Here is a 26376-nt window from a genome sequence, read left to right on the forward strand (position 1 = left end):
GTATAAAATACAACATTTTATGCCGTTCGAAATGTCATACATCAATTATCTATAATATACTGCAATAACTAATAAATAATAATAAACATATTTTGATTTAAACTTAAGCTTTAGTATTATAGTATTAGAGTGAATTTATTTATTATCTGACATAATCTGTGCTTGTATGTTGGCTGTTACATGATATTTAAATTGTTATACAAGTTCTGAATAATATGACGTAAAATATTACACTTTAAAAATGATTTTAAGTAAAAAATATACTTAGTGTCATGTGACAGATAAGTTTATTATTTACAACATATTATATAAACATTGTATTAACGAAACAAAGTTGTTCAAATATTATGAACTTTCAATTTCTTCATACTCTGCTATCAATTTTGAAATATTTCCATTAGCTGCATCGAAAGTCGCTTCATCCATCCCCTCTTCCGTATAATGATGTAAAAATACCCGTTTGGTCAACAATTTATTGTAATTGTTCATTGTGTTCATCCAATACTGTTTTATAATGGTATTGTTACACAATGTTGTCGTTGCTGTAGATGGCGCAAAGATTCCACTGTCTGGCACTGCGATGGGAAGTAAATTGCATAAACCAAACTAAAAGAAACAATTTACATTTAAAACACACTTTGTTCATATCAAAATTGGTTACACTCACCTTGAATAGTGGAGAGTTCAAATTATGCGTTACAGGAATAGATTGTTCTCTTTGAAGAAAAGCAATAGTTGTATTGATATTGGTTGGTTTTAAATTCCCCCTGAACATCATACAAATTGACAAATATTTGCCCAGCCTTGGGTCAATTTTGATCATTTGATAATCACTATCAAAGCTCATTACAGCCGATTGTGTACTGGCTGATGAAATACTTCTGGCATAATTTGTGATGGGAGCATATGAAATTAATGGAAAATGCAATCTGGGCTGAGGTATTAAATTTGCTAACAATTCTGAAATGTTTCTCATCATTGAACCTTCAAACCGAAGTGACGAAGTAATTCCTGATGTAACCTAATATTATAATATTTAAAAATGAATTTTCATTTGCCTTATTATAATACAATAATACATACTAGTGCTACAATACTATTTATGTTCGCAAAAGTAGGTTGAAGCAAATCTAATTTAGATCCACATATATCATAGATTGACTTGTTATCAAAGAGCAAAGAACAATTGACTACATCTAAAACATGATGAGTGGTCAAGGCAGTATTATATGGTTCCACAATAATATTTGAAAACTGCAAAAATTCTATTATATAATAATGTTTACAAAAATATTTTTATATAGATATAATAAAAACAAACTTCTGATGAAGAGCAAACATTTAAGTCAATAATTGTTTTGTTTGGATAAGTGTTTCTAATAGTTTCGATGATCCTTGAACCCATTCCAGATCCAGTACCCCCACTTATTGATCTAAATACAGCAATACCCTGTAATGAATTACAATCTTCTGCTAAACGTGCCAATTGATCCATAACTTTTGATGAAAGTTTTTTGCCAACTCCATAAAAACCAGCAGCATAATTACTCGCTGCACTTTCTTTTCCAGATATCATATTCTCATAAGAAAATAAGTTTTGGAAATTTCCACTCTTCAAAACATCTGAAATAAACCAATTTATTAGTATACAACTTTATTAAAACTATACCAGAATCCTCTATGATTAATTACATACCTATAACTGAAGGATCAGTGTCTACAATAAGAGCTCTAGGGACATAGGAGTTGTCTTGCGTCAAAGAAAACATTGATGTAGAATTGGTTGTTAATTCTTTAACCGTTCCATCTGGATTGATTCCATGTTCAAGACAAAATAATTCCCAACATGCTAATCCAATTTGAACACCAGCTTGTCCAATATGAATCCATATGAACTCACCTTGTGATGGTGGTGGTGGTGGTGGTGGAGGCGGTTCTGGTTCAACTTTTTTCGGTTTTACACGTCGTGCTTTTTTAGATTTCTTTTTTTGTTTCTTGCCAGATTTCTTTTTTGCACCTTTTTTCTAAGGGTTTTTTTTTAATACACATTAACAATATTTTTAATAGTAATATATTCTTACCTTTCCCAATTTCTTTTCATTTTTTTTATTTCTTTTCATTTATTTTAATTTAAAAAATATTAGGTAAAATTGTTATAATGTATTAAAAACATTTATTATTATTTGAATTGTTTATATTTCCAATGTTACATAAAATAGATATACATTTGTTTGACCTCTACTTATTATTTTATTTTTTTTAATGGCCGAACAACTTAATTTTATCAAATTATATGGAACCTATGTATGCACATTTCCTATTCTCAAATAATAGATTCCTTCCTCTGTATTCCTGATTGCTTTCCACAAACTATGTTCAATCTTTACAAAAAAGTAATAGGTACATTATTGATACCACTATTGAAAATTAATTAGCATAAAACAATTATAATTCTATAAACAGACATAATTATGTTTGAAAAAAAATACTGTAGGTACTGAATAAGTGATAAATACTTGTATAAAAACAATTTTTTAATCATTTAAAAATACTTACTCTATTTATTTTAATCTTAAATTACACTAAAATTAATCTAATAATTTATATTTTAGGTAATGTTTTAAGTTCATGTACAAGCCATAAAGCAAGTGAAAGTAAAGTAAGTGACCCTGACTGATGAGCAGCAGCTAGTGAAACCGGAACATAAGTAAGAAGTGTAGAAATTCCTAATCCCATCTAAGATAAAACAATTTTAATCAACAGTTATAATATGTTAACACAATTTTACAAATTTTCAATTAATTCTTACTTGGCACCATGAAAATGCTGCTAAAGCAGTGGCAGCCGCTTTAGCTCTTGGAGGCAGCTTACTTTTTCGAGACATAACATATAAAGCTGACAAAATTGAAACAGTACTTATTCCCTATAAGATGATATCAAAATAAGTAGTTAATTATTGTTTTTATAAATATGTTATAAATTACCAATATTCTGTGGTCAAATTGCACTGTGGTAGGATTCTCCGTGATGTTGCTAAGTACAGGTTCTATTTGCAATATATCATCTGGTATCCATTTGTCACCCATTTTTGGAAAAGAATTATAAACCAATCCAGCATCTAAACCGGCCACAAATGCACCTAAACGTTGTATGAATAGGATAATTAATATTTAAATCAATTTATTATATTTCGGTAATTTATTACACTCAGAATATTATATCAATTTTTAGATAATAATTTATTTATAGAATACAGTATTTATAAGCTTAAATTACCTATAGTATAAATTTTACAATTATACAATCAAAAAGTTATATTAGTAATCTCTTTTTTATTCATAATAATAAACGAGTTTAGATTATTAATCATACATACCAGACATAGCAGTTAAAAAGACTAATCCTTTAGCTGCCATTGCCAGTCCCAGAAACTTTTTAGTAACAAATCCAGTTACTGTAACTGGTAGGAGGATGCGTAGTGAGTTTGTTAAAAGAAATGAATACAACACAAATGCTAAACCCAAATGGGAAGCTAATCTGTACTGTGATACTCTTGGGACGTCTGTGGGCTTGTCAAATCTATCTTCTAGACCAGATTTTACCATATACCATCCCATCAAACCCTAAAATAAAAGTATATTAATTCAAAATCAATAACAACTTTTTTTAAATGTATTAAGTATAATGAAAAAGTATAATAATTATGAGTATAGTAAATATATATTAATTATAAATTACTTATAACTTATAATAGTTAATTTAAACACTAAGCACCTATGTTCTTACAGAATAATAAGGTGTTTTCTTACAGCTACAATAGATGTATTTTTAATTTCCTTATGGATTTAGGGAGGGTGCAATGGGTGCGATGGCACTGGGCGGCAAATTTGCTTTAATAAAATGTAGAAAAAAATGTTAATAATTTATCCTTGGTATAATATATCTAAATTATTACTAATACAAAAAATTTTGTTTTGCCTTTTTTATTTGTACTATAATATACATAGATATGTTTTTATTTATTCATGTAACCTTTATAAATATTATTTATCTTCAACATGGTTATCATAATATATTAATATATTCAGGATATGGCCAACAAATAACAATATATAAATAGTAATAAAAAAAAGTGACAATTGATAGACTTATAGAGTTAAATAAAATTAAAACAATTTAAAGGGGAGGGGGTGGCAAATTTTATTTTACTGGGGCGGCTTAATTTTAAATGCGGTCCTGACCTAATCAAAATGTAAGATAAAAAAAGTTTTTATTTAAATCACAACTCTAGTTTATATTTAATAAAGTTCAATATTTATAGAATAATGTATTAATATCATGTCATACCTGTCCTGCTAACAATACAGCACAAATCATAGAATGTATTTTAGTAGTGCGGCTAAATTTACGAGTAAACCAGAAGCCGGCCATAGGAATCAAAAATGCAGCACCTATGCATCGACCCCAAGTCCTATGTGCATACTCCATCCACCATATCCATTTGAACTCTTCCATAGTCATAGAAGAATTTTTCCTAAAATAAATTTAATAATACAATTTGTTTCAAATAGTCTTGATAATTTAACTCACATTTTGAATTCAGGATATTGTTGATATTTAGTGAATTCTTCCAACCACTGAGTCTGAGTAGTAGGCAATTTTTCACCTAAAAGTTTCCAACTAACCATAGATAGTCCAGACTCTGTCAGCCTGGTGATCCCACCTAAAGCAACAGCTACAAAAACCATTCCACTGCAACCAAGAAACCAATAACCAACATATTTCGGATCGGTTTCTACTTTTTGAATGTTACTAAAAGATTTTTTCCACACATTTAACTGTAATGTAATAAATAAAAATAAAGAATTTGGTATACTATAATATAACTAAATTACAGTTATATATTTTTGTTATACACTTGAACAACTTTTAACAAAAAATGTTAAATAGTCTTTATCCATCTCAAATATTATAGGTTTTAGTATTTTACTAAAGAAATCAATAATTACCACAGTTATGTTGTACTTACATTTAAATTTGATGACATTGGTGTATTGTGGATGGATGGTTGACGAGTGATGGATAGTTGTTTGGATCTTAATAGCAAACTCTACAACATAATAAATTATAATATTTCTTAACCAAACAATATATTAAATTTAACATGGTAATATTACTTTGCCAATTGTAAAATTAGGACTCATCTTTGGACCTATACCACAAAAACATTTGCCTAGACTTAACATACTTAAAATTGTACAATGTCAAATTTAAAATTATCGCAATAAATTGAACTTTAATTTAATTACGAGAACAAGAATTCAAATACCACTCTGTTGTTCAATTATAAAATATATACCTAATTAAAAAATCATTAGTATTTAAATTTAAATTAGATCTGAAATCACCAGGTTTATTTCTGAAATCTTGATTCACAATTTATTCACAAATCACAGTTACACAATTCGGGGTAATTTTAATTTCTGATAACTCGTATCAACAAATATTAAAGATTGATAACATATCAAATGATAAATATGTGATTGTAAATTTTCATAGATAATAGAAGGATTATCTTCTATTATCATCTATGTAAATTTGTGACAAGAAAATGTTTTGAATATTAATATAATAATAATATTATGCATTATAATAAATTATTAAGTTTTTTCAAAGTGGCAATTCTACAAAAATAATTATTTATTACTACAAATGAACTGTTGAATACTTATATTATAAATAAAGTTATTACTTAAGGTCTTGATACAACCATAATTTATTATTCAATCCAGTACAAGGCAGTGGAATGATTGAAGTATCAGCCAAACTCATTGGTGGCCCTATATTTATGCCGGGTAGTAAAATTGGTTGCTGTATAACATTTACTCATCCGCCGTTACCATCAGATTCTCGAAGCCAAAGTAATAGGTAAGAATTTATAATTTTGTATTTCTCGGAATACCTATAACAGAGGTATATAAGTATATTATAATATGGTATTAACATTTAATTTAATATTGTTTTATAATATTATAACAATTCACTTTAATTCATTTTAAGTACTTAAATAATACATAATAAGTATTTACTTTAATTAATAATATAACTAATTTAGTTTATTTTCCTCCTCATTATATGACACATTTTTTTTTTGTTTTACACTAATCTCGTATTTTCAGTGACGTTTTAGAAAATCTAGCATGGGCTAGTGTGCAAATCAATTGTTTGTGTTTAACCAACGACAACATTAATTTTCCATCTGTAATGTGTGTTACCAAAGATGAGAAATATTTAGGAAATTCTGAAACTTCATTTGCGCCGTGTTTAACAGATAATGGTCATGTTGTTTTATCTACAAAACCAAAAATTTTATTTTGTGACGTTGGATTATCTCCTGGCGAAAATAAATCATGTAAGTACTAAGTAATGAAATAATAAACAAATTTAATAATTGACCTAATTATTTTCAATATATTTTCTTTTAAATGAATCACTCTGTTTAACGCTTATAATATATTATATTATATATTTTAGATTTATACAGCGATACATTACCTAATGATGCACCACCATCTTATAAAGGTCATTTAGTTAAATATGCGTATAAAATTACAGTGGGTATGCAACGTTTAAACAGTCCAATTAAACTATTAAGAGTACCAATACGTGTTGTAGTTATACATGGTAATTTTTATAAAATAATTATTTGTATTTGACTTATTCAAATGTCTATTCTTGTGTTGTAGGACTTACTGAAGGAGTGACATGTGAGAATAGTATTGATTTATCTCCAAGTAATCCATTTTTAGATTCTCAATATAAACATGAAGAATGTGACATGGCTCTACAAATGCTCCAAGTATGTATTAAAACTAAAAATAAATAAAACAATTGAAAGTGGTAATAATTATAACTAAATACAAAACTGAAATAAGTTAATATCTTTCACTAACATTTGTATTATTTATTTGAATTATTGTAGAATATAACTGCTAAACGAAGTCCCAATTTTTACAATATAACAAACTCTCGAGGAAAAGTAGCTCGATTTTGTTTATTCAAACAAGCTTACAGACTTGGTGAAGATATAGTTGGAACTTTTGATTTTGAACAAACAGATGTGTCTTGTATTGAGGTATTGTATATTTATATATATTATTATTTTATGTATTATTTAAGTATGTTCTGAATAATTAGTTAAGTAATAACTAAATTTATATATTTTAGTTGACTATTTTTTCGCATTTGTAGTTTTTTAATCACTGTATCTATACAGGATAGTAGATAATGTACGCCTGACCAGTGTCAACAACTTACATACACAAATTAATACAATACAATTATATATTATTTTGGTGTATAATAGTCTTATATCATATTATACTAGCATAAAGATCTAAGCATAATATAGTATATTATAGATTTGATTTCTTGCTATCAACCTGTAACTGACTAGGAATATAATTAAAAACTTAAAAAATAAACTACCCCATTATATAAAAAATTGTGCGGTATGTACTACTTTCAATGTTTATAAATGCTTGACTAAAAATTAAAAAAAAATTACAAGTTTATCCTGTATTACATTTTTAAGCTTTTTGGCTGAGAAAAACAATTTTTAAACCCAACATATAAATTTTTAAAAAAATGTGATGGGTAATACAGTTTTCTAATAAATTGAACAGACTAATAGAAATGTTCTACTTGTAAGTATAAGATTATAAAATAACTGTAAAGCTATATTGTATGTGTAACTAGTTATATCATGATTGTATGTTTAAATATTTCAAATGAAATGGTGGTAAAGAAATTTCCCTTGTAAGTACTTGCTACTTATATTGAAATATAAGTTTATTAGTGTATTTTATATTGACTACATGATGTTAGGCTGAAGTGGTTTTCAAGCGATGTGCCGCAAGCGTCAGAAGTAGATTTGGAACTGTTAAATTTATTTTAAATCTGGAAACGACCAAAAAAATTGAATCATGCGTGTTTGAACTTTGGATAAGTCTACGCATCGTGGTTCACCGATTCCTAATAATTAATAAACATTTGTGAGATAATAATGAGATGTTCAATTGGATTCTCTGTTGAATAATCTACTTATAGTTTTAAGCGTGTGTATCATCATTGAGTACATATTTACATAAATTATATACTCAATGGTAGTATTTACTCGTATTGTGAATGTTATCGGTAGTCTGTGATCTTACTATACTAATTGTAGCATCACTGATCGGTATACGTCGACAAGACTTAGTAGATTGTATGACGTCAAAACTTTGTGAAAGATAATATGAAGAGTTGTTTTAAAAAGGTTGAAAACTACTGTTTGAGTATCAATGTTTAAAGTCGTGAAGATATTTAGTTAAATATTGTTAGTTTCTCTTTTTTTACTACGTTTATTATGTTCATTTTGGTTTAAAAATAGTGCAATTAATTGCCATAAAAATTTTAAAGCTTTAGGATGTTCAGACTTGAAACATAAATAACACGTTAAAATCATTATTTTAAGAATAAAATATAGTGCACAGAGAAAAAATTGCTCAACCACTATTATAGATAGAGCAAGTAGATTCCTCATCTACAGCTACACACAAGACAACCATTTGAAAGTATAGTTTCACACTTACACCATTGATTTTGATATATATTTTGAAACAAATATAGATATTTATAAGCACTCAATATGTGCTGAACATGGTATACCTATTAATATGTCTATGGTGCCAAACATTCAATAATAAATACAAAATTGTCTTTAAATGCTATTATTTATCATTTATTTAAAATCGTATAATAATAATACAACACTGTCTTGCATCAAGGTGAGTGAAGCGATTAGAGTTCATAACGACCATAATACCGAATTTCTGTATTCTATATTTCTATCCATGATAATATCTTTAATCCTAACGATTTAAACTGAACATATAAATTATAAATGGGTTATCATAAATGGAGATTCCACACTAATGACGTTCACTAATAGGGTTGATTTTAAAGCTTACTAGGCATATAATAGGATTTGTTGAACTTTTGGTTTCAACGCGGTCAAACGCGTATTATGTTGTTCGTCTGGTTCGTGATTAAATATCTATAATAATGTTAAGCGATTATAATAGTTTAATAAAAGCCATTAATTTTGGGTACATTGCTTTACATTTCGGTTATAATTATGTACATTATTGATTTTCAATTTTCAACAACCTTCATAAATTCACTAAAACCGTAAAATTATATTTTATTATTTAATTTGGTTCTTGACAGTTTTGTAAATGGCTCGTTTGTGAATGCAACCATATTATTATTCCCCCTCCAACAATTTTTCATCTCCCTAAACCCTATTTAAATACATTTTCGTCGAATAATGCCGTGGTCGTTATTTTTGAAACAAATACAACAAAATATTCACGAGATAAAATATTACGTAAAATATTTAAATTTAGTAGATGCTAAAAATCAAACTATTTAACGTTATTAATAATAAATATTATGCAATTTAACTATACATTTTAATGTCTTATTATCTTAATGCTTAAGGTATGATAAAAAGTAACGAAATAATAATGTAATTTTATACTTAGCTATAAATAAATACAAACACCCAAATCATATTAATATTATATGAAATAACATTTCTGAATTAACTATAAAACATAATAATATAATCGTGATTATCTGAGCAAGAGATTTACTATACCTACCTTATTAAACAACTTAAAGATAAAAAAAGGTGGATAAGTGGATGTCGCTCTGCTGTACAGTAGGTTACAAGTGGGTCACTGTAATGGATGGTGTTAAATTTGAATTCAATGATATAATATCATTGTATAAGAAAAACGATTCTGAGCGAAAACGGTCAGTCACCCTATGATATTACCAAGTATATTTGATGATATTATTGTGAATAAAGTAATTTATATATAACCTATTAACGTGGAGCCTTGTTTTAAATTTTCAATCCTTAGCCATAAAAGTTAAACATTTTATAAATTTTTAACCACAAAATAATTAATAAATTATAAATTTGATAAATGTTGTCAAAATTTGAACTTTAAATGCTTATAAAAAAAAATTGTGCAAATGTATTTTTAATATTTTTCAACTGCTATTAAAACGATATATCAGGAGTCTAATATTAAATTTTCACGCTTTTTTACCCAACAAATAAAAATTTATTGATATTTATAGAAAAAAAAACTAAAAAAATTGAAAACTGACAATGTCCGTAAACAGCTCAAAAAGAGTCAAAATATTTTCAACATTTTATGGTGTATAGAAAATGCTAATATAAACATTCAGTGAAATTTTCAAGTATCTACAGTCATTCGTTTTTTAATTACAATAAAATAAAAAAATTGTTACATGAGAAATCGAGTAAATATCAAATGTTGTAAAAATATAAATTTCAGACGCTCATAAAAATTTAATTTAAGTTTCTTCTAGACATTTTTTTTTTGATAAAGGTAGACAAACTTATGAGTAATCTTATATTACATTTTCAAATCTTAGATTTAAAAAGAAAAATTTTTATGAATTCTCATCAAAATAATTTGCTATTTTTCGTGATTTTTCCGTATTTTGTCAAAATTTGAACTTTAAATGCTTATAATTAAAAACTGTGACTAAGGATTTTTAATTTTTTTCATCTGCCTTTGAAACAATAAACTAGGAGCCTTCTATTAAATTTTCAAGCTTTTTTACTCAATAGATAAAATTTTATTGATATTTATAGAAAAAAAAACTAAAAAAATTGAAAACTGACAATGGCTGTAAACAGCTCAAAAAGAGTCAAAATATTTGGAAAATTTTATGGTGTATAGAAAATGCTAATATAAACATTCAGTCAAAATTTCATGTCCCTACGGTCATTTGTTTTAGAGTTACACCAAAAACCAAAATCGATTTTCTCGAAAACAGATTTTGCGTAAAAATTCCCGTTTTTCCTTAATTTTTCTTTTGTTTTTTCACGTCGCTTGTGAAAACTACTGGGAAATTTTTACTTTTGACCCCCCAAAGTACCAACTAGATTCACTTTTCTATCAGAAAAGTTACTATTGAAGAAAATCCAAGCACTTTTACTGTCCTAAAAGGTGATGACAGACACAAAAATAAAAAAAAAATAAAAAAAAAAATAAAAAAATAAAAAAAAAAACACACATCATTGTAGAATCAATACATTCATCGCTTCGCTCAGAATCTAATAAACCCTAAGAATCAATGTCTTAACATTTGTATTGTAGTTAATATGATTTTTTATTTCAAGGGTACAATATTCTGAAGCAAAAAATATTATTCATTGTTTATTTTTTAACAACTATAAACATATTTTAAAGATTAAATTATGTCTACCTATAAACATATTTTGTTGGACAATAGCTCGAACTGGTCTACGGTGGATGAAAACCAAAAATACAATATCTTTGGTAAAAAAAACATGCATATATAGCTTCAATTGTATCAGTTCGATAGTTTTTCGATTAATTTCCTTCATTTAAAAAAAGTATTAACTGCAGAAATGCTAACCATAAAAAATGAAGACCCACATAATTATAAAACCGATACATTTCTTACGATGAAATATAGCTTACAATCTTTTTTTTTTTGGTTGATTATAATAATGTACTTTTTAATTTTATTAAGTATTATCCTTATAATCTATTAAATTAATGTACAAAATACGACACTAACTAATAGCTTTTTTTTTATTTTTAAATTTATTACTTAATCATATAGTAACTATGAGTAAGTATAAAAAAATCCTGTTTGCGTTATTCATTATCAAAATGTTGACGTAATTATCATAATTTTAAAGAGTAATTAACAGTTATTTTGGGGTATATGAAAAAACACATAATGTCATTCTTGTAATTTCATTATGTTCGTTTAGACGTCATATAAAATCCATGGTCAAGGCAGGATTCAAAATACCCTAGATATTTTATAAAACTATACCTAAGTATAAGAAAATAAAATTATAGTGGCATGGTGTGGCACAGTGCGTACCTACACTGAAATCGGAAACGCACTAGATGTACGTAACGGCCGGCGTTGCTAGTTCCCGGATGGGTGACCACCCGGGATTTTTAGCAACGAATCCTTGCCACATAATATACAAAACCTACAAACAAACAAAACAGCTAATGGCCTAAGTTGCCGGGCTCAAGTTCAATAAAAAAAAAAAAGAAAAAAAAAATTATATATATTTTCAAAATAGCAACCTTTAAATAAACATCTGAATAGTAAATATACTAATATATATTTTTTAAATTTTCTCGCATCACTGGTGCAAGATAGGATTGTTCTGAGGGTGAAATCACTCACACATCTCCGTTATTATCTTATATTTTCCCTGATATTGGATACAATTGATGTAAATTCCTACAATACTCTCTATAATAATATGACGATCGGTATTTCTAATTCACTATTTAAATTGGTCACGTGGCGCTCTCCAAATAAAAAATTATTATTATTATGATTAATAACTTACAATACAGTTTACAGTAAGCTTGCAGTGCGAAGAGGCCGTAAATAAAGACTTTGTAGCGGTCAGTCCGAGGCCCAGGAAGGACAACGTATCTATCGTTTCATACAACACTCAACATCAGTTCTGTGCGAATACCTTGAAATCATTTTTGCAGCTTGCTATACCGTTAAACGTCACCCCAGCTTTTAGTACGCTCCTAGGTAATTAAATATTGTATAACTATTTAATATCCACATATATTAAGGCACACATTGTGGAATCGAGGTATACCTAGTGGGAGAAGAGAAGCTAAGCACCAACCACCTGAGCGTCTATAATTCGCAGAAAACAGCTCCTAGAGGATTGTACTTCCAAAAACCGATAAAATAATAAATTTATTTTTCTATGCCTACACAAAAAATCCTCTATATAACGGGTTTTTTTAAATATTCCATCAAAAAAATACTTCCATACTTACACTTTCCTGGTATGCAGTAAGCAGATACTAACCGAAGTATAACCCCGCAGCGTATACGCTTCCAATTGAGTCTGTATAATAGTGGTACCTATCGAAATTGATTGATTACGCGCGCTGTGTATAATATTATTATGTTATTGTTATTATTATGATATAAAATACGTTTAGTATGCGTGAAATGGAGGCTTCACTTTGAATTCGTGACCAGTACGAAGACTTCAGGCGAACGGTTGGTCGAAACCAAGGAGGGCACTTGCTGGACAGGCCCGGAACACGTAGACATCGAGACAATGGTGTGGGATTTGCCCATACAGATTTACCCGTCCGTGCCATCCATAGCAAACGACCCACACGCCCAAACGAGGATAACAATCGCGATATGATTTTTTCCCCATCGTTTACCTATATACATATAGGTATACCATACACAATGTTTTGCACGTTTTATAAAAATATAATAATGTGTATTATTTTTATTATTATATTATTATTATTATTATTATTATCTTTTTTATACAAATTATCAATCAAAACATTTTTTTTACACCTATTATTATTTTTTTGTTTATTATTGGTATCTTGATAAATTACTTTTATTCTGTTATTAAAAGTCGAAAGGGGACATTTTCTAGTGTTTTTTTTCCTACTCCGCTCCCGCCGACCAGCAGAAAAGCCCTTTTACAAATGTCAACTCTTACACGAATACAATAATGTCGTCCTGTCCTCCACGTGACGTGTTATTAAAAGGACGTCCGAAAAGACATTAATCACTGTAGCACACACCGTATACACACGCACACATGTTATATTATTATTATATAGTCGTTGTCCGTCCGTCGCTGATGACCAGTGACGGCTGCGGCGGCGGTCAACTGCGATTGTGTGCAAAACTTTCGGTTAGCCTTCAGACTCGGCGAAATAATAATAATATTATTATTACAACAGTATAATAATAATAATAATAATACATAACAATACGCGGCAGAGCTGCAGCGGTTATGATACAATTTGACAAACAAGGAACCGAATCGCGTATAATTCCGTGCGGTACAAAGGCATTCCTGAGCGATACTGAATATTAAAATAACTTCCGGTCGGTCAAACATCATAAATGGCAAAGGCGTACACTGCAGTAGATACGCCGCACACGTATATAATAATAATAATAATTTGAATAATAATATACGAATCGGTCGTACGGGGTGAATTTTGAATTCCTTGCCAAAGAAAATGCGCTTTACAGTTTTTATATTATATATTGTTATTATGTTCCCTGCAGGGTCCTACTCGTGCACCTATGCGTATGTTTTGTGTTTGTATTTTTATTTATCTTTTCTATAGTATCAATATTATACGATCGTGTTACCTAGAATCATATTGGGTAAGGGACCTAATGGGACTTAGCTTTCTCAAATGTTTTTAACCCCTCAAATTAATAATTTTAAATTCGTTTTCTTCACGTGCCATCCTAGGTTGGCTCTTTTCTTCAAAACAATGTTAACCTGTCATATTTGTTACTTTTAGCGTTTAGCCTATATTCTTATTGTATCAAATTATACAAATTGTATACCGCTTGTAAAAATAAAAAAATTTTAAAAAAAGTTCGTTTTTTTTTTATTCTAAGAACATATATTTTTTATTCAATACTTATTATACTTTCATCTCAGAACTAAATCTACATAGGTATAATGGCTGTATAAAATTGAAATATCGAAAAAAAGGCAACGTATACAATCACAGATAATGTTCCTAACATTTAAGTTTTATAATAGGTCAATTCACTCTAAAACTTAAGTTAACTCCACACAGTCGGTACTGCTGAACCAGTGGACTCAGTGGGAGCAAACAGATAGTGCACTGGCATCCTCTTAATAATAAATAATGCATTCAATATTATCAATATAATTATTATTATTATTTTGGTTAAGTTGGTGCTACAATAGTTGATTTATTTTTTGATTTACAACAATGTTAACTCTATAATTTATAATTGAATAAATGTTCTAATATACCTATATTTGAAATAAATTACTGTGTAACTATATATAGTGTTTCTGTTAAAAATGTTTGTATTAGTAAATTTGTTAGGGGTATGGGGTTTTTCTACTATGATTCTACGTGCTATCAAATATTTAAGTCCCCACCTCTCTAATATTTGCCAGGATCTCCGACTATGCCTATAGATTCCGTGACTATCAATGAATTCCAGTCACCGCCTAAACGGAAAAAGGCGTTTATAATACATACAATAAATATCTATATATTATATTATAAGTAAATGCAAAAAGCCACACGCTCTTTGGCGATAAATTAACGCGGCTTTGGGGTGAGACCACGACACCTAATTCGTTTTCTCGATCTGTTTTGCATGAAAAACACCGCCTGCCGTCGCCGTCGCCACGAATCACGTTCTTTATTCCGTGATTAACGGCTCTCTGGTTCAGTTTAAGGGTGATTTACATTAGCTCATTAAATCGGTCAATTTATTTGTATATATACGTATTTCTATATAGTTTGTAAAAATGAATACTTTTATCCTAACAATTTATACTAACAAATAACAATACTACTAAACATGTTTAATTATACTTTTTTTTTAAATGGCAGCTTATATTTTAAATTTCTTGAACAGGTAGTTCTTTCGAAAATAGGTACTATGTGCATTGTGCGGTGTATAAGTAATGAACTAAAATTTAAATTTAGCATTTTTAGTTTATTCACGTGAATATTTTTATTTTAGAGTTTAGATACCTATAGGCTATAAGAGGAGCTTACCAACACTCACAAATATTTTATAAAATGCTGGCACTTTTCTATTTTGATTTTTGACATCTTAAAATGTTATATCTTGAAACATTTATTACTCCGCTCAGAATTTAAAATAATACTTATATGTATTTAAATTAAAATATAAGATGTATGCTTTTTATAGGTAATTAATACTTAAACGTAGATACGTCGACGCCATCGCCAGAAAGGCGGCACGCACAGTGGCTACGCTGGCCCGGCTGATGCCTAATATAGGAGGTCCCGGTCAATGGAAGAGAAAGCTGCTCGGTTCAGTCGTGGATAGCCAACTTCTCTACGCTGCCCCCGTATATGGAGCAAAGCCATTGCTGATGTCGCCAGAACCAGGATGAATCTCATCCGTCCGCAAAGGTCCGCCGCCCTGAGAGTAACCAGGTCCTATCGCGCTGTTTCAGACTATAGGCTGCACACCGCCAGCAGACCTGGTAGGTCTAGAGAGGGGCAGAATAAGGTCTCGACTACAGGCCGAAACCGAGCCCGGTGAGTTCCGGCCTTCGAAAGCGGCCGTTAAACGCGATGAGAGGAACTCCACTATCACTCTGTGGCAGATTGGATGGCAGGCAACCAAGAAGGCCTCATGAACATGGCACATTAGTTCAGACGTATAAAGATGGATGCGGAGAACTGTCCCATAGGTGCCTCTGACAAGCATAGCTGAAAAAGAGTCAATATATTTTGAAAATTGTTATGTATTTCAAAATGTATTATTTGCAAAATTTCGAGATTTTCATGAATTGTGTCAAAATTTTAACTTTAAACGCTTATAAAATATTTTGTGACATTTATTAAATGGTACCCATGTGCAAAACATATTATGAGGAATCTTGTATTTAATTTTCAATGATTTTGAATTTGCATAACATTTTTTATCGATATTTATAGAAAAAAAATCTTAAATATCAAATGTTGCTCAAAACGTGTCAATTATTTTGAAAATTGTTCATTGTGCTAATATAAATTTAATATGATAAAAATTTTAAGTATATCGTACGGTTATTCGTTTTTGAGTTAAGTACTTACACCTATTACAGCAAAAAATTGGATTTATCAAAAACTTATTTTACATAAAAATTTTCCATTTTTCCTTTATTGTTTTTTTGTTTTTTCGACACTTTTGAAAAGTACTGGGAATTTTAATTTTCGACCTCTCCATGGTTAGGTTAGATTAAACTAGATTCACTTTCCCACTAGAAAAGTTACCAAAGTAGAAAATTTAAGCATTTTAACTAACACAAAAGACGATAGACACAAACTAAAAACACATCATTGTAAAATCAATACACTGGTCCGAATCTAAAATTGTTAGACAATTTTACTGATCTTGTAAATGTTGGTCACGCGATGTGATAAGAATATACAAGACATAAATTAATACCATAGAATAAATTCTAAAAGGTTAATTTGAAAGGGTTACCATCAACAAAAACCTTCTATTTTTAGATGAAAATATATAGATACATTTCTAAATTCTTAGATTTATTATAGATTACTATATTATAGTATATATTATACTTATTATACAGATTATTATAGAGTACCCAATTACTTAGGTACACCTATATTGAATAACAGTTAATGCCGCTATATGACATAAAAGGACCATTCTAATTTTTCATTCAAACGAGATGCTATGTTCAACATTGTACTAGATTGTAAACATAATAATTCAGAAAAAAAATATATAACTAAATGGTTTGGCCACTGGTCTTTTGTTATGATTCAACAGTAGCCCGGGGGTTCCTTGCACCCCCCAGTACCACCGATAGTTGTGACATTGCTCAGGACAGCACCTACAGTCCTGCTCTCGTATACACTGCCGCAGTATTTGTTCGTACTGAAGTGATTTATATATACATTGAGTACTTAATTTTCGGATATACGGATGGACGATGCAAGATATATAAGTAAATATTATATTATACGGTTGAGCAGCATTTCAATATCTTTCGAGAGCTGTTGCGATGATAGTGCTTGGAGTGGGTAGCGTATATTATATAAGTACCTAATAATAATATAAAAATATATAATATTATGTTCATTGTAAAATGTCCGTATACATAGGACGCCCAATGGCTGTGACACTATCGCACCGTATACTATAGCATGCTATGATCCCAACGCCAAAGATGCTCATCTTAAAATTCAAAATACCAGCGAATTGTAAACGACGAGTTCATTTACAAGCTATATCGGTATATATATATTATAGTAGGTACAATATTATCGGTGGCAAAGGTGGTCAATGGCCATTAAGGATCAAGTTAATTTAAAATTTAAGTTAAAAAGATACTTACTTTTTTTAAAAACTATTATCACTTTATTTTGTTATTTAATTAGCTTAACAACTTACCTAACTAGTTACCATTGTAATAACTTAGCTTTTTAGTTAAATTGGAAAATAATACGTTTAGTTAAAATAATAGGTATTTATACATCCATACAATGACCTTCGGTCGGTTAAAACTTGTCCATTGATTATTTTTATGTTTAATCTCGTTGTATTGGGTACAGTGATTTCAAATACTTAATAATTGTAATGATATACTCACACGCCATTATAATAAATAAACTAAAATCATACAGAATAATAAATAACGGCCAGACTGTCGTTTGTAGAAATCGGTCACATCCAATAAAACCATTATCAACGACAAAAAGAGACGATCCGTATGATATGTCTACGGATTAAAATATCGGCACGCACTTATAACGGTAAAATGTAGGGTGTGTGACTTTATTATATGCCGCCAGACTGCCAGAGAGAAGGAAAGGCAAAAAGGGTATCTGTCGCCAAAGAATAATCTAGTTCCAAAGCTCACGATAACCTTTTGAAAAAGCCACCTACCACTCTCTGGTCAGCATATCCTTGTCGTCCCTTAAACCAGTGCATGATACACCAACCACCAGAGTAACAACCTCTCAAAATCTCAATACCGATTTCAACGAGCGACAACTGGACTTCTTATGATAAGCCATAATAAGTGCGTTCTTTATTTCAATTTGTGTATTTGAAGTATTACTTTGTGTCACCTAAAACTCCTACAACCTAATCTACAAACAACTGCGAATCAGGTAAGGCATTTAATATAATATTTTATATTGACTGCAGGTTTTACATTATACGTGCTTATTTTACATAAAATTATATTGTACGGTGTGTTTGATCTAATTCTCGAATACACGATCTCGAGAGCTCTCCGAACATCTGGAGGAAGGTAATAGCGTAACTTTACTATTTTAACATCTGATTTTAATATAACTATCGACAGGAGTCGTTTTTATATTTATCTTATTTTTACGTTATTACATAATTTAATAATTTTGCTAACACAAACGTGTAATTTTCTAATATTATACTTACTAAGTTATTTTGCCTTCATATTTTAACTTTAAGCTTTTAGAGTACATGTATCTAAAATATTAACTCTAATGTTCTTATTACGCTGACCTAACTTAACTTAATCAAGTTAATATTGTTAAATAACTTTCCCGTAGTCGTTGGGTGGTAGGTATGAATTATTTTGTCTTATGTCTGTATTGTGTCCAGTGGCGTAGACAGGAATTTTCATTGGTGGGAGGGAGACATATGTTCATTATTTCTAAGATAAATCTCAGGGTAGTCCCCCCCCACATTAATATTTATATAAGAGAAAGGTCATGGGGTATACATCCCTTATATCACCCCCCCCCCCCCCGTGTATACGTCCATGATTGTGCCTATATAAAAATTGCAAGGCTCAGATTATCTAACATCTGCAGTCGAGATTTTGCTGACATATATTTTCGGTGCACGAGGCTTTTTTTGTTCTAGCTGTCGCATGAATTGTTTTCTTCATCAATTACTGGAAAATCCTTTATGTTACCTTCAAAATCTACAGCTTTTCTGTATGATGAGCTGAAATTGTTGAGCCATTTGCAGACCGTCAACAAGCCATAACCGGTATACGAAGCACCAAACACCTTGGCGTTATAAATAAGCAATAAACACTTGCCGCTACAATATCGACTTACCATGACGTCTCCTATATGACTATAGACGTCTTAAATGTCTAATAATATACCTATGTATTATAATATTAGATATATTTATTTATTATATAAATCGTATATTTTTGCAAATGGAATTATTGAAATACGAATACAATACCGCACCTAATCCTTTTCACGCGACCGTCTCCTCACGTCCAATCATCGCGTATTACACGCGCACACGCACAGTATATATTATTGTAAGATAATATTACAATATGATAATAATAATAATAATAATAATAATAATATGATAAGACTATGTATATAACACGGTCATTATGTATAATAATGCGTAGGATAACTATTATCATAATAATAATTTATAAAACGAGTGTGCATATGAGTCGCATATTATAGCGAAACGCGCGCCCGTCCGGTCAAAAGCTAATGAAATTCCCGCGCGGCGTAACGTTTATTATTATTTTTAATATAAAAATCCTCACCCGCCTTGCACCCGTTGCGGGTCATACGCTGTCGGCTTTTGAACAGTGTTCATTTTTTACATTTTTTTCGTCGCATTATTATTATTATTATTTTAATGACGAGCGTTTATTCCCGTCTACTTCGCGCGCGCACCACAGTCCGCGCGCGATAAAGGGACGACCGGCTGCAGCGGTGGCGCGCGGGGACGGCGTCGAGTGGCGGCGGCGGCGGCGGCGACGACGACGACGACGACGACGATTAGATCCGCGTGTTCAACAGATTAAAGACTTTCGAGCGCACCCCACCCCCGAACCCACCCCGGCGCCCGGGAGAGTGCGCGATATTGCGCGCGTAACGAGCCGTAGGAATTTTTATGCGCTGCCCGCGGAGAGGGCGCGGCGGCGCATGTCATCGTCCGCGCGCTCATAATACGTAATATAAAAGGCCAACTCAACCCTCCCCGCCAGCCGGCCCCCGCCCTGTCGTATACACTGCCGAGCTGGTCGCAGGTTTCGAGCGCGCGTATTGTTCGTTGTCGTCGTCGTCGTCGTTTGTTATTTAATAATATAATAACGCACAACAATAATATTATATAATGGTAGTAATGATTTTTTTTTCTTGGCCGTCGCTAATCTCTGCGCTCCCTCCCGCCCTCCTGCCCGCATAAGGGTATATATTATTTTATGTGCTCGCTACATTGTATCTATATACCCATAATCCGTGTTTTCGAATTTTTGCGTGTACCCAGAACGAAAATGTATATCATTTTATATAAGCTCTCTTAAATATTCCGGAAACATCACTTGTACGCATATTATGATAAATCGTATAGTAATAAAAAAAAAAGGCCATTTGGGGGCGGGTCGTTATTTCCTATCGAAAAGTCAAAATATGAACAATGACGAATCGTTTCGTTCGAAAAGCACGATGCTATCTATGCCAGCGGCGTGGCTCGCGGAAAAATTTGTTGTCACGCGATGCGTATGCGTATATGATATACAAGATTTGAATAAATAAATATATCGTCGTACACCTGCAATACGCGTTTCTCGACGCGGACCAAAGGGGAGGGAAAAACTCGTACATCAGATACACCCACCCCTTAAACCACGTTTGCCTCCTCGTCCGCGCCGATGTGTAATTGGTGTTAATTACTTACGCTGCAATCACTATAGAGGTGCACCACGGATGCGGTGTGCGCCTACCGCTCACGCAAACAAAGTTATTATATTGCATAAGATACTATTATACGCGTATTGTCATACGGTTAGACGACACGCCAGTTCCAATGCACTTATTATACAAAAGTATACAATATAACAATATATATGTTTGTATATATACTGCTGCGACGGGGGGGGGGGGGGGGTAGACTAGTAGCGAAGGGGTCGCGTTTTATAGGGCTCGGAGGGCCGGGTGCCCGTGAAGTGGCCACTCGTGTGCAGCGCGCTTTAGGGGTGGTTTTGACGTACGTCCTCCGCCACCGAAGTGTATGTATAGGCAACGGGGGATGATCGTTATTAAATGTCACAAATTACCCGACGACAGGGCGGTGTAGGTATAACGTCGGTTTTTTTCTTTTTTCTCCCTTCTCTTTTGAACTCGACGCAGTATCATCAAAATTCCAATCCCGGTGCACTGATAAACCTCGGGCATCGTGCGTATATATAATGTAATAATATGCGTTTGACCGACCGATTTAGACGGGATTTTCGTGCATTTAAAATGCAAGTTCAAACTTCAAAGGACATATTATTATATAATATATTTTATTATGTCCGTGCACAATCTATAGATCTTCAAAACATCAGATTAAATAATATAATAATATACATACTTCGACGATTTTGATTATCCCGGTCGTCCCGCGGCATACCGAATCCGCGCCTGTAGATAAAACATATTAAATTAAAACAGTTCACAAGTAGGTACTAAATTTAAACAGTTGTTCATTAGTGTTCACAATTATTTTGATTTAATTTCTTGGTGTTTGAATTGTTTCACGTTTATAATCTCTTCGCGAGTGGGGATCAGATGACTAAAGTTTGTAAAAACTTTAATTTTACGGTTATTCACATCACCACTTAAATATCTTTTAGTCTCAAATTAAGTTTGTTAAGCATTACAATATTCGTGCAGTAAAATAATAAAAGAAATTGTTGTCCATACACGTATAATATAGCACCTATACTTACAACGTTTAACTAATAATATTCAATAGATGTACATAAAGCTATAACATTTAAAATATCACACATAATATTAAAGTTAAAATGTAAAACAATTTATATATGACCAAATAGTCGTATATTTAGTGGATGAACACACTATCATATTAAATTTTATTGTTCGTATAGTATATAACTAAAATGAATATAAATTTATGAGTATTATCGTATTATTATAACTAAATAAACGATAAACCTTTTTTTACTTAGGTATTTATTATGTTATTATTAATTAACAATTACTAAACGTCAGCCAATTTATTTTTTAAATACCCGTAAGATTTACAGGAATGCTATATAAACTAATTAACCAGTCAAGTTAATAAACTTTACTGGTTATTGTTAAAATGATTATTTTAGCATTTAGCATTTAGCAATATATTGTCTTTACTGCTATATACCATAATATAGCTTAAATGCACAAAGTAGCAAGTACAAACAAACTTAACTAATATAGTATATACCACGTATTTCTCAGAAGTTACTATATAATTGAGAAGTAATAACGATGTTGATTATACTTCGGAATGTATGAAATTGGTGCATAATGGAGATTGTTATGGTAGAAACTATACACGATGATATCAAGTATAATATATTAATATCATACACAGTTATGGTATATTAATTTAACTCTGAATAATTTTCATAAACGGAAATTTCATCAATTCATCTTAAAACTTAAGTAAACCTTTCCAAGTAAATTTAAAAATAATTGAGGAAAATAAAAAAATAGGAACCTAACCAGTTTTAGCAGATAAAATCAGTTTTGTTTTTTAATTATAATTTAAATATAAATAACTATAATATTTTTTTTTTATAAGAGCCTGAAGTTCAAATGTTGACAAAATTGTGAAAATCACGAAATTTTGCAAATTATTTGGTTGTTAAAGCACATTTTCAAACTTTAATAACCGAGTATTGACAATTAAATTCAAGGTTCTTCTTTAGTTTTTTGTATAGTAATATTTTAAAATATCGAAAACTCATTACCACTTATCATTTGAAGATCAGATGTTTATGAAATAAATATTTAAACGATTTAAGTTGTTATTTTGTACTAGTTAATTAATTCAAAAATTATTAATCGTAAGGATTTGACACTTTTTGTCATTACATATATTATGTATGATTATTTTTTAGGCACAAAGATATTTTTAAAATACTTAAACTAATTTTAAACTATTGATACCACGAAGATATTGATACCATTTTGATACCAATACGGATGAGTATTGACATTTTGACTTATAAATTAAATGCGATGTTTTCGGTAAACATTGATTCATCCTACCGAATTAAAAAAAATATAAATAATAATATATAATGTAACACAATTCACAAACCTCTCTTACAAATAAAAAATATATGCTGATCCATCCGTAATTTTGATCAGAACCGTTTTTTTTATACTATGATTTATCACTGAGTTCATATTAACATATCCATAACAGTGACCTCAATGATGAGGTACATTCAAAAATATATATTGTACAGCAGACCGTGTTCCCCTGTTCTGTTAAATTAATTTCATTCAATGGTAACTATTTTGAAATGATTCAAATATGGCAGCAAAAAAATATTGTATTTTTTTTATTGTTTAACTAATTTAACACTACAATAAAACTGCTATACAAACGGACAGTTTAATTAATGTCGTGGTAGATAAACTTATAATTAAATACATACATATTTAAAACAGGGAACGTAACAAAAACTCTGAATTCTACATCACAAATGACACTAAAACATAAAGCATGAATTCATGGCTTTATTTCAATTTTTAATATGAAAACATTTAATAACAAAATATGTATTTATAATTTTTTTTCAAACAATATTAATTGTTTTCTATATTATTATACCTATTGTTAAACAGAAATAATATATGTTTATCTATAAGTCTTGTTCTACTTAAATAAACGTTATTAATATGCATTACCTAACTAATAAAATAGTTAATTTTATGTTACCCTACCCGGCTACCCACTTAGATACTGAGTGTTTTGCTTTTGTTTATCTGAAATATTAAGTTCTATAACAATCATTTATACGATTGTCAATATTATTATAACTTTAACCTATTTCAATAATACAAATTATAAGTAACACGGCTTTATAGGTAGGCTATTTAACTACACCGCTCTCACTCTCACCACATTCACCATCAAGTATGTAGTAAATTCGTTTCAATGATGAAAATTATATGTTCACAGGACTAATAATTTCCCGGTATTATATAGGTAAAGTTTGTTAAAATACATCCAAGTACGGACGTACGGTATAAATGCGAGTATATATACATAAGTAAGGTGACATGATTGAAGACGTAATTTTGGTCATAATTTTGATTTGTTATGGCAAAATAGTAATTAAATTTAAAATAGTTTTCAGTCTCATTTGTTAAGTACCTATTTAAAATACTAATGTCGGTATGCATAGTTAAGTTATCCACACAAATTTAATATGCACACGAGCACATGGACATAAGTCCAGCTCAATCTTAAAAATATAAAAACTGTTTAGTCGTAATAATGCACCGAACATTATAGTATTATACGAAATACGCAAAAGCCGTAATAATAATAATATTATAAAGAGTGATATTCAAATTATCATACATTATAATTTATAATATAGGTAATATTATAAGGGTTGACGGTTTTTTCGATGTACCGTCTTATATCGGTAATATATACCAATATCTTGTATTATATACGAACGAATGTTTGTTGGTCTGTCGCAGTATCTATGCTCAAAATTACCGAACCAATTGGCTGTTTTAAGGCGCATTCACAGCTACGCCGTGTATCGTGTCGTATCGATCAAATCGCATTGTGATTGGACGTCACCTTTTTGGAATCATGTAATAATCAAGTTGCAACCGAGTATACCAAGAATTGACTACAGCTCGACTTTTAAACCATATTGGTAACCAGTTGTTACCATAATAACCAAGCCCTCGCACGACACAATACTGTGCATCCGGCTTTCCAGTAATACGGTATTCCTGTAATATGATTTTTCGGTATTACGGTATGTATCACTATTACGGTATACCAGTTCCAGTTCCAGTTCCATACCAATTCAAATATCACAGTACCAGTATCCGATTTCAATACCGTCAACCCTAGCTAACAATATATTATGTTATACTAAAAACATCTCCGAATTTCTTACCACCAATATACCAACCTACCTATCAGACATATTGTGAATTCTACTAATTAACGTGTGGCACATAGTATTTAAAATACGTTTAGGAACCGGGAATTTAGCACACTCAAGCTTATTCTTAATTTGTTTGATTTCTTGGCATGATTTTTATTTTTAAATTTGAATTTAACATAATATTTTAGTGATAATTAATAAACTAATATAGACACGCGAAACTCTCTGACTGCGCGACCGGCGCCCGGCTGCTTCGGTCCGAGAGCGACGACGACACGACGGCGGAGGCTAGCGGTACCGGTGCGGACAACGACGCCGTCCCCGGCGGTACCTGCGGTGACGAAGGAGTGCTGCACGAAGACGACTCGTGACGGCGGCGACGGAGACCTCAGAGCTCACGGTGTGTGAGTGACGGATGACTATAATTACAGGGTAGCTAGGAACACCACGGACGTCAGCAGCGCCGGGCTCGAGGAAACGAAACGTTTCGTGGGGTTCGGCGGTGCGCGACTCCGTGGCCATCGGTTGCGGCAGACACCGCGGTGCCGACGGAGACGCCAGGCCGAAAACGGAGAGTATCAGAACAGTGGCACGTTGCGACGCTGTCCGCAGATTCTCTCCCCTTTTCACCCAGTGGTCCAATCCCGCGCCGACCTAGTCGCAATGCCGCCGATTCCACAGCTGCACCGAGATTATAGTCTTCGTCGCTAGCTCACTTCAAGCTTTGCAGGTCACCGTCGTCGCCGGCACAACCGTCGTCTTCA

The 26376-nt window shown here is 31.0% G+C and overlaps 3 protein-coding genes across 4 annotated transcripts; 1 reads left to right on the forward strand and 2 right to left on the reverse strand.

Moving 5' to 3' along the window:
• LOC132944430 (uncharacterized) lies at positions 1 to 2012 on the reverse strand. Its single transcript, XM_061013754.1, has 5 exons — positions 1697 to 2012; positions 1322 to 1623; positions 1084 to 1254; positions 668 to 1021; positions 1 to 606 (listed from the first exon to the last, which is right to left on the reverse strand). Exons 1-5 carry the CDS (start codon positions 1767 to 1769, stop codon positions 346 to 348), a joined length of 1161 nt encoding a protein of 386 aa, XP_060869737.1. The 5' UTR covers positions 1770 to 2012; the 3' UTR covers positions 1 to 345.
• Positions 2013 to 2513: 501 nt separating this feature from the next.
• Positions 2514 to 5466, reverse strand: LOC132944428 (cytochrome c oxidase assembly protein COX15 homolog). Its single transcript, XM_061013751.1, has 8 exons — positions 5178 to 5466; positions 5030 to 5110; positions 4591 to 4838; positions 4348 to 4534; positions 3377 to 3623; positions 2985 to 3139; positions 2810 to 2923; positions 2514 to 2736 (listed from the first exon to the last, which is right to left on the reverse strand). Exons 1-8 carry the CDS (start codon positions 5244 to 5246, stop codon positions 2602 to 2604), a joined length of 1236 nt encoding a protein of 411 aa, XP_060869734.1. The 5' UTR covers positions 5247 to 5466; the 3' UTR covers positions 2514 to 2601.
• Positions 5467 to 5618: 152 nt separating this feature from the next.
• On the forward strand, positions 5619 to 16723 carry LOC132944429 (RAB6A-GEF complex partner protein 2-like). Of its 2 annotated transcripts, XM_061013753.1 has the most exons (8): positions 5619 to 5928; positions 6180 to 6412; positions 6535 to 6684; positions 6747 to 6859; positions 6983 to 7135; positions 12504 to 12693; positions 13119 to 13366; positions 15883 to 16723. In XM_061013753.1, the coding sequence occupies exons 1-7, from the start codon at positions 5807 to 5809 to the stop codon at positions 13331 to 13333; spliced, it is 1176 nt and encodes a 391-aa protein (XP_060869736.1). In that variant the 5' UTR covers positions 5619 to 5806; the 3' UTR covers positions 13334 to 13366; positions 15883 to 16723. The 2 variants fall into 2 exon arrangements, with proteins under 2 accessions (XP_060869736.1, XP_060869735.1); XM_061013752.1 differs by lacking the exon at positions 15883 to 16723 and having other exon boundaries at positions 13119 to 15874.
• Positions 16724 to 26376: the final 9653 nt, after the last annotated feature.

The sequence above is a fragment of the Metopolophium dirhodum genome, chromosome 5, assembly GCF_019925205.1.
Source record: "Metopolophium dirhodum isolate CAU chromosome 5, ASM1992520v1, whole genome shotgun sequence".
Taxonomy (NCBI): Eukaryota; Metazoa; Arthropoda; class Insecta; order Hemiptera; family Aphididae; genus Metopolophium; species Metopolophium dirhodum.